Source organism: Octopus bimaculoides, chromosome 20 (genome assembly GCF_046866305.1).
Source record: "Octopus bimaculoides isolate indiv1 chromosome 20, ASM4686630v1, whole genome shotgun sequence".
Taxonomy (NCBI): Eukaryota; Metazoa; Mollusca; class Cephalopoda; order Octopoda; family Octopodidae; genus Octopus; species Octopus bimaculoides.
Genome location: NC_142947.1, coordinates 6555467 through 6564725, shown reverse-complemented (window position 1 = coordinate 6564725; position 9259 = coordinate 6555467). Strand labels below are relative to the sequence as shown.

The 9259-nt window shown below is 39.9% G+C and overlaps 1 protein-coding gene across 1 annotated transcript; it reads left to right on the top strand.

The window, feature by feature from the left end:
* Positions 1-549: 549 nt before the first annotated feature.
* LOC106869209 (uncharacterized) lies at positions 550-8239 on the top strand. The gene is made up of 10 exons (XM_089337910.1): positions 550-2058; positions 2627-2761; positions 3191-3304; positions 4183-4310; positions 4433-4625; positions 5061-5174; positions 5380-6033; positions 6587-6684; positions 7236-7330; positions 7994-8239. Exons 1-10 carry the CDS (start codon positions 1888-1890, stop codon positions 8083-8085), a joined length of 1794 nt encoding a protein of 597 aa, XP_089194036.1. The 5' UTR covers positions 550-1887; the 3' UTR covers positions 8086-8239.
* The last annotated feature ends 1020 nt before the right edge of the window (positions 8240-9259 follow it).

Genomic DNA, 9259 nt, shown 5'->3' with positions numbered 1-9259 from the left:
GAGAGTTTTACCACGAGTCCTTTGTGTGGCACAGAATTGAAGGCTTTAGCAAAATCAAAGCAGGCAGCATCCATCCATGAGCCACCATTAGTAACTCGGGTGATGTCCTCAAGAAACTCAATGAGTTGACTACAGCAGCTGGAGTTGTGGATAAAACCAAATTGTGAGGGTCGAATTAGGCTGTGAGAGCTCCAAAAGTTCCAGAGTGTTTCTCGGACACTGGACTCCATCAGTTTAGCAATGCAGCTAGTAAGGCTGACTGGACGGTAATTGACAGGTGGTGTGCAATCACCTTTTTTGAATAGGGGAACAACACTGGCAGTTTTCCAGTGCTCTGGAGTGACACAATTGTTTAGGCAGAATTGAAAAAAGGAAGAAAGCTGGTGCAATAGAAAGAACCCACCACGTTTGAGAAGCAAATAAATAACACCATCAAGACCAGGAGAGGCATAGCTGCACTTATTGTTGAGGTTGGGGTCACAGCATTGTGGGTGTGAATTTCACAGATGTTACGGAATTTGATGTAAGAGTTGGTGAAGAAGGTACATTGGGATTTTCAGCAGTAAAAATGCCAGCATAGCATTTAGCAATAAATTCAGTGCATTCCTTGGCATCATCAGTGATCTGACGTGTGTGGAGATTGTAAAGAAGGTCAACTGGAAAGTGAGGTCTCTGTTTCAAACGCACATATTTCCAGAACACTTTGCTGTCAGGGCTAGTTGCTATACGTCGTTCAAACTCAAGTACTGCCTTTTTTGTCACTTGCTTGAGATGGTTGGATGATCTGTTGCATCTTCTGTTCTACGCTGACTGTATTTCTGTTCAGCATCAATGACGATCTTTCCTGGCAAGTCAAACTGTTGCAGCCTCCCAAATTGCACTGTTTTTATTTCTAGAGCATTTGCACGCTACTGATGCTTCACATGCAGCCCAGGTTGCATTGAGGATATTTTGAAAAACAGTATTGACATCCCCTGGATTGTAAAATTCAAACCAGTTTGGGTGTCATCACTCCTTAGGGTAGCAGTTCTAGTCTGCTTTGTTCCAGTCAAAACGAATGGTTTGAAGGTGGTGGTGCTCCTTGTTTCTGCCTATAAAAGACAGATTGGCAATGATCACGGCTTAATTGGAGTCACCGAGAGGTCCCTTCGTCCTAACACTGATAACAGTTTCAGGAGTGGTGATAAAGAGCAGGTCACCTAGTCACCTACCGAGACTTATTCTTTGTAAGCCTAGTACTTATTCTATCGGTCTCTTTTGCCGAACCGCTAAGTTTCGGGGATATAAACACGCCAGAATTATCCATTTTTAAGATGATAGGATGTAGTTTGGCTTCTATTTCTAGCATATTGTGTTACCCTCTAGTGGCTTCCGCGATGTGAAGTAAGGGAGGTTACTCTAGAAATAAGTTCTCCCATAACTTCCTGACAACCTTTCGCGAACATTCTCTCTCTCTCTCTCTATGTATGTTTGTCTCTCTCCCTCTCACTCTGACTACTCCTTCCCTCTCACTGTACTTTTGTCCTCTTCCTCTTTCACTTTACTCTACAGAATCTCCCGTCTCTCTTTTACTGTATCTTTCTCTCACTGTGTCCCACCCTCTCTCTCTTTCTCCCTCATCCTCTTTGTGTGCGTTTTTTCACTCTCCCTCACCTTGTCCATTTCCTTTCGCTCTCTCTCTCTCTATTTCTCAGTGTATCTCTCTCTCTCTTTCTCCCTCCTCCTCAGTGTGCATGTGTTTCTCTTCCTCTCACTCTCATCTTTATCTTACTCTATCTCTCGTATCGTAACTGTGTCTCTATCGCTATCCCCCTCTCTATTTTTGTCTATCTCTTTCTCTCTTTCTGCCTTAGAAAATTAACAACATTTCTTCAAAACAAGACGACAATGCCGATCTCTGAACATGAACAGAAATTGCTTTTGCTCCAAAACCAGATCCGTGAGAACCAGGTGGAGATGCAGGATTACCTGAAAGATCTTGATAATTGGCAAACTGAAATCTCGAAGAAAGAGAAAGCCTTAAAAGACAACAAGGAATCCGATAAAACTTCGTCTCGTGTAAGGAGGGACTGTCTCTTTTGGACTCTCGAATGGTTTGTGAGTGGCATGTGTTGGGTGTAGTATGTTTGCATAGTAACTGTACATTGTATATATACACATTAATACGACTGTATGCATGTATATAGTAATTGCGTTATATATACTCACATGTTCATACGTTTGTGTATTAACATTGTGTAGACGGTTGCCCTATTGTATCGAAGCATGTGTGTATATATAGCAACTATTAATTATATATATAAGCTATACATTATACATATTATATAAAAATAGACTTGTGACTGTCCTAATTTATCGAAAATATGCATGTGTGGTTTGTATGTATGTTATGTGTGTTCATTGATATAAGCCGTTAAAAGCGAAATTTGGAGTTCCGTTCAAATCAATATTGCGAATAAACTTCACTCCACAAAATGTATTGAATCCTACAAGTTGATCATCAATACCAAACAAATACGGCGATATTTCGATACCAGTACCAAAGATCGGCCTTTTCCGTAAAAAGTGTTGGAGGGAAAGAGGGCCTTTAATTTTATTAATCTAATTTTATAAATTTAATTTACAGGTGCTACCACCGATTAGAAACAGTTCACGACGGAAAAAGAAACGCAAAGGGAAAAGCACTTCTGAAACGACCCCTGCCCCGAAATCTAACCGTATACGCAGCTATGATTATGCTGCTTGGGAGAAATATGATGCGGTAAGCATTTTGTTATTTGGTAAATCAATAATTTCACTTTGGAAATAAACAATGTTGGATGTGTGTTGTTGACTGGTGTAGGGATATAGACATGTCTTTGTGTAGTTTGATTCACAGGGAGCTTGCATGGTGCTTTGTTAGGGCTTCAGCTTGACCAAAATTTTAGGTAGATGGAAGCAATAACAGTAAAGAGTTGATACTGAGGTCTTGCAACTGTGGGGCCAGTATTTATGCTTTGTTTTTAATAGACTCCCCTTTTCATCCCCTTTTTGTTAGAGTGAATTTTTGAACTAGGAAAGAAAGTTGAAGCAAACGAAAGTAATGACCTGACGAATATGCCGTGGGTCTCTTTTAACTGTAACTTCAATAATTCAACACCAAAACATTTCTTCTTTCATCATTTATCTTATATTTTTTATATATTTTCAGGACAAAGTCTGTGAGGAAATATCTGAAGAAAAGTCTTCATCTTCCGAATCTCTTACTGACGAAGAATTGGAGGAATTACAACATAAACAACAGGCTCTTGACGAGAAAGACAAAGTGAGTATCAAACTCTGTATTTGAGACAGATTTTGTTTTGATTTATTAGTAAAATGTCTCAGCTATTTATTATTTTTTATCATTATTATTATTACGAGGGCAGCAAGCTGGCAGAATCATTGGCACACTGGACGAAATGCATAGTGGTATTTCACCCATTGCTACATTCTGAGTTCAAATCCCACCGAGGTCGACTTTGCTTTTTATCCTTTTGGGGTTGGTAAACTAAGGACCGGTGAAAAAACTGGGGTCGATATAATCAACTAGCCCCCACCCCACAAATTTGAGGCCTTGTGCCTCCAGTAGAAAGGATCATTATTATTATTAACATCATCATCATCGTTAACATTAAGGTGGTGAGCTGGTAGAATCGTTAGCATGCCAGAAAAAATGATTAGAAGCATTTCTTCCAGCTTTACGGTCTGAGTTCAAATTCTACTGAGGTTAAGTTTGATTTTTATCCTTTCGAAGTCACTAAAATAAAGTACCAGTCAAGTACTGGGGGTTGATGTAAGTCACCGGCCCTCTTCCTCCAAATTTCAAGCCTTGGGCTGATAGGAAAAAGGGTTATTAGTGCATTTTAAGGTGGAAAGCTGGTAAAATTGGCCTTCGTGCCTCAGTGGCACGCAAAAGCACCTACTACACTCTTGGAGAGGTTGGCGTTAGGAAGGGCATCCAGCTGTAGAAACTCTGCCAGATCAGATTGGAGCGTGGTGCAGCCATTTGGTTTGCCAGTCCTCAGTCAAATCGTCCAACCCATGCTAGCATGGAAAGTAGATGTTAAACGATGATGATGATGACATGGTGTTGGTGGTAGTGGTGGTGGGATGAACATAATGTTGATGATGATGATGCTGATGATGTTTACTATTTTGCAGGGAAATGAATATTTCAAGAAAGGAGAGTACATGCTGGCCATTGATCACTACAGTCGGGGCCTCCAATGTGACCCCACAAACCCACTCCTGGCTGCAAACAGGGCCATGGCACTACTGAAACAAGACAAGTAAAGAACCACTTTTGTTTATCTTTTAGATTGGTGTGTGTGTGAGAGAGAGAGAGAGGTGGGGGGGGGGGAGAATGAATTCCCACAAATACGAGTCGCTTATTTTAATTTCTGCCTTTCAGATATGCTGCAGCAGAAGAAGACTGTAACACTTGCTTGACATTAGATCCAACCTACATCAAAGGATATTTGCGAAGGGCCACAGCCAAATGTGGTTTACTAAAGTACAAAGAAGCCCTTGGGGATTACCACAAAGTCCTCAGGTTAGATCCAAGTAACAAACTCGCACAAATGGAAGCAGATAAATTACAAAAGGTTTGCTATTTTCATATTTTACACGAGCAGAGATAATGCGAGGGTATCGATAATCCTCTGCAACTGATATGCCACTGGAAAAGAGTGTTTGATTGTCTGAAAACAAGAGGACAACTGTGGGACACATGCTTCTGCTTCAGATTATTTGTGTGTGTGTGTGTGTGTGTTAAAGGGAAATTTCAATGGACGGTTTTGATGTCAGTCCCTTTAAAACAGGAAGGTTGTATAAGAATCGGTCAATTTCAGATAGGTTGGGATCACTTCATATCCTGACCCATCAACTTTGTGATCGAAAGAATTCTATTAACGAAACATTTTATGTTTTTTTTTTAATATTTCTTTTTTCATATCAATCCTAATAATATCTGTGATTAAAAACAATTTAATGCCATTATAGTGATTTATTAATTTTTTTTTTCTTTCTCTTGTTTGTAGAAAATTGAAATTGCAGAGAAATCTGATTCAGAAAAATCTGTGATAAACGACGAGGACAATCCTGAAGGAGCCGTTTTCAAAGACATCTTCAAACCTCCATCAGAAAGATCAAAGGTAAGTTTTTTCATTCGTTCTTTCATTTTAGGTGTTATTGTCTTCTTCTTCTTCTTCTCCTCCTGGCAAAATCATTTATTCCACTTTGCCACACGTTTTTTTTTTCTTTTTTTTTTTTGTATCATTTACTGATGCAAACCATCAGAGGTTTTGTTGGATGCCACTATTTCTCTCTGACATATTTGGTGTTTGTTTGTTTGTTCAGAAACCCCTGCGTAGAATTGAAATCGAAGAGATTGGAGTGGAAGAAAAGCTGAACCATGACCAACTGACTGCGAAAATGGAACAGTCACGCAGCAACGCAGAACGAAAGCAGATTAACAAAGACAAACTCTCGTTTCAACAGTATACAGGAGATAGCAAAAAAACTCCTCCCAAAGTAGAGGAAATTCAACCAAAACCAGCTGAAAAAACCCAACCGAAACCAACTGAAAAAACCCAACCAAAACCAGCTGAAAAAACCCAACCAAAACCAACTGAAAAAACCCAACCAAAACCAACTGAAGAAACCCTACCAAAACCAACTGAAAAAACCCTACCAAAACCAACTGAAAAAACCCTACCAAAACCAACTGAAGAAACCCTACCAAAACCAACTGAAAAAACCCTACCAAAACCAACTGAAAAAACCCTACCAAAACCAACTGCAGAAATTTCCATCAATGCTCCAAGACAAAATTCTCCTACAGTTACACCAGATGAAACAAAATCAACAGAAAAATCAAAAATTCCTTGTGATCAAAGTTTGGTTTGTGCTGCTGATGAAGAAAGCCTTGCTTTCCATCCAGATCCAAAGAAGTTCCAGTATAATTGGCCTCAAGTAAAGAAAGACTCAAACAAAATTAGCCAATACTTAAAGGTGATTAATTAATCTCTCATTTATAATTGAGTGGCTGTGTTATAAGAAGTTTGCTTCCCGACCCACAGGGTTCCCGGTTCAGTTCCACAGTGTGGTACCTTGAGTAAGTTTACTACTATAACCTTGGGTCAACCAAAGCCTTGTGAATGGATTTAGTAGATGGAAACTGAAAGAAGCCCATCGTATATATATATATGTGTGTGTGTGTATGTATATATATATATATATATATATATGTTTGTGTGCCTGTGTTTGTCCCCCCACCCCCCACCATCGCTTGACAACTGATGCTGGTGTGTTTATGTCTGCGTAACTTAGTGGTTTGGCAAAAGAGACCGATAAGTATTAGGCTTACAAAGAATAATTCCTGGGGTTGATTTGTTCAACTGAGGGTGGTGCTCCAGCATGGCTGCAGTCAAATGACTGAAACAAAAACAAAAAAACATGATCAGAGTTAGATATAATAAATGTCCACTGTGTGTGTGTTTGGGTGTGCACGCGCAAGATATTTTGTTACCAGTTGGGAATAATTGTGTTTTGTCTCCATTTTCAGGTGTTGAACCCCGAATCATACCCTACCCTTGTCAATGAGTTTATGGATGCAGAAATGATCACCAAACTCTGTGCTAACCTTCAAAATGCATTCCCCAAGTAAGATGCCTTACGACTCCTAATATTTAATGTATATACACACACACACACACACGTGGTGAATTTTAACCAAAAAGGTGAAACGAGCCAGAATAAACTGGTAGAGGCAGCAGTGGGGGTTAGATTCTGGTTGTAGAAAATCTCCCTAAATAAACTCCATCGGACCCATGCAAGCATGGAAAAGTAGATGTTAAAACAATGATGATATATGTACATATAATGACAGGGAGGTGGTTTATTAGTTGAAGGTCGGTGATTTGGTTGTTAGTTTCAGCAGATTAAGTGACCATGTAGAGGCCTCCCTCATTAGTTTCTAAATGATACATTCATTCATTAATTATTATTGATAGCTGTATAAAACAACCGTCAACCAAATCACATTAAAAGTTCCCTTCTTTTCTACACCATCTCTATAAACATAAGTCTCTGAATATGCGTTAATACTACTACTACTGCTGCCGCCACCACCACCACCACCACTACTACTACTGCTGCTGCTGCTACTGGATTTCTATGTAAACCACCAATTTTTTTTTCATCTTTATTTCCAGTAATGCTGAAGTGATCGTCCAACACCTGTCTCACCTGTGTAAAGTGAAAAGGTTCCAGGTGGCCGTAATGTTTCTCAGTTCTTCAGAAAAACAAGGTAATTATTTCTACAGACATTTACCATTATTTCGACTTTGCCCATTTTGGCATTTTTATGTCATTTTTAACCTTTCTTTTATGCATTCCTTCACCATAATCACAATGTAATAGTAATCACTGTGTAATAATAGTATCAACCAGGCTATCAGATATTGTTGTACATCGCTGGTCACAATGCGCTTTGCATTGCTTGTAGCTTTTCAATGACGCTACTCCGCTGGCTAGGTAAGCAGGCCAACATTCCCCCGGGCTGGAAAGTTATTCTGTCTCAGGGTTACCCTTTTACAGCTAAGTGGACTGGAGCAACGTGAAATGAAGTGTTTTGCCCAAGAACACAATACTCTGCCTGGGTAACACTAACACTCTGGTTTCAATATAAACATTTTGCATTATTTGTTGAGGTTGTTTCTACAGATAATCATCATCATCATCATCATCGTTTAACGTCCACTTATATACCAAGTTCAACGTAACCACCTGGTCCTCTGGTAACTTTAGTTGGGTCCACTCTGTGGTGAGTATTAGGACTCGGGGTCTAGTCTGAGGAATATTACCTCCTTTCCTCCCACCAAACTCAGATGCCCAGAAAACGCCCATTGACACTGCCATTCCTTCTCAGATAAAACTATATTTAATTATTTCTTTCTTTTCCTATTTTCAGTGATCAAAGACTTATTCAATTACTTAAAGCAACAACCAAATTGTGAAGTCACAGAACTCCAGAGAATCAGTAAAATGTATGGCGTTGGGTAACAGTAAATAACAAACCAAAGTTTTGATTATATTTTAAATATCATTAAAGGGATGAAATGATACCGTTTTTGGACAAATGTTTAACTTTGGCATTTTATTTCCTCAACTGTAACCTGTTCATTTTATTTGTTCAATAAAGAATATATTTTCTATATTTTATGAATATTTTTACTACTTTATTTAACCCTGACTTATCTGAGATCACCTTTGGTTCGATGACCCAAACTTACTGATGAAGTCCCTGGAACAACAGCCCTTATCAAGATTCAGACCCTAAATTCTTGATTCACTGCCCATAAATTTTTATAAGAAGCATCAGATGTGATGTGCAAGAGAGACGACTGCACTGATATGGTCATGTGCTATGTCTGGATGAGGAGAGCTGTGTGAAGAAGTGCCACTCCCTAACAGTGGTAGGAGCATGTCAAAGAGGGAGACCCAGGAAGACATGGGATGAGGTGGTGAAGCATGACCTTCGAAAGTTGGGCCTCACAGAAGCAATGACGAAAGACTGAGACCTCTGGAGATATGCTGTGACTGAGAAGACCTGTTGAGTCAAGTACATCAACATCAAAATGAAAATCAAATGGAAATTGTAGTTGTGATGGTTGTGATGAACGTGGCCGATGCCAGTGCTGCCTTGACTGGCTTCTGTGCCGGCGGCACGTAAAAAGCACTAACTGATCATGGCCGTTGCCAGTCTCCTCTGGCCCCTGTGCCGGTGGCACGTAAAAAGAACCCACTACACTCACAGAGTGATTGGCGTTAGGAAGGGCATCCAGCTGTAGAAACACTGCCAGATCAGACTGGAGCCTGGTGCAGCCTCCTGGCTCCCCAAACCCCAGTCGAACCGTCCAACCCATGCTAGCATGGAAAACAGACGTTAAATGTTGATGATGATGACATATATGGCCTGTATTTTGCTCAGTATAGAAGCACCCACCACCACCACCACCACCACCACCGCCACCGCCACAAGTTTTTTGCCCAGTCATCCCGGGTATTAAAACGACTTCCTTATATATGTTCTGTGTAGTTGCTCTATCTGCTAGAAATAGCAGTGAAACATCCCTCAAACACATACTACTGTCTTAAATAAAGAGGAATACAATGGACAATACAATCAACGATATACAAAAAGACAAGGATGGTTACAGTTGGTTCGTGTTTGATC

Excerpts from the sequence above, each read along its gene's own strand:
- LOC106869209 (XM_089337910.1), top strand. The coding sequence starts at position 1,888 with ATGCCGATCTCTGAACATGAACAGAAATTGCTTTTGCTCCAAAACCAG. Across the intron at positions 4,311-4,432 it reads GCACTACTGAAACAAGACAA|ATATGCTGCAGCAGAAGAAG; the intron begins GTAAAGAACCAC and ends TCTGCCTTTCAG. Across the intron at positions 6,685-7,235 it reads CTTCAAAATGCATTCCCCAA|TAATGCTGAAGTGATCGTCC; the intron begins GTAAGATGCCTT and ends CTTTATTTCCAG.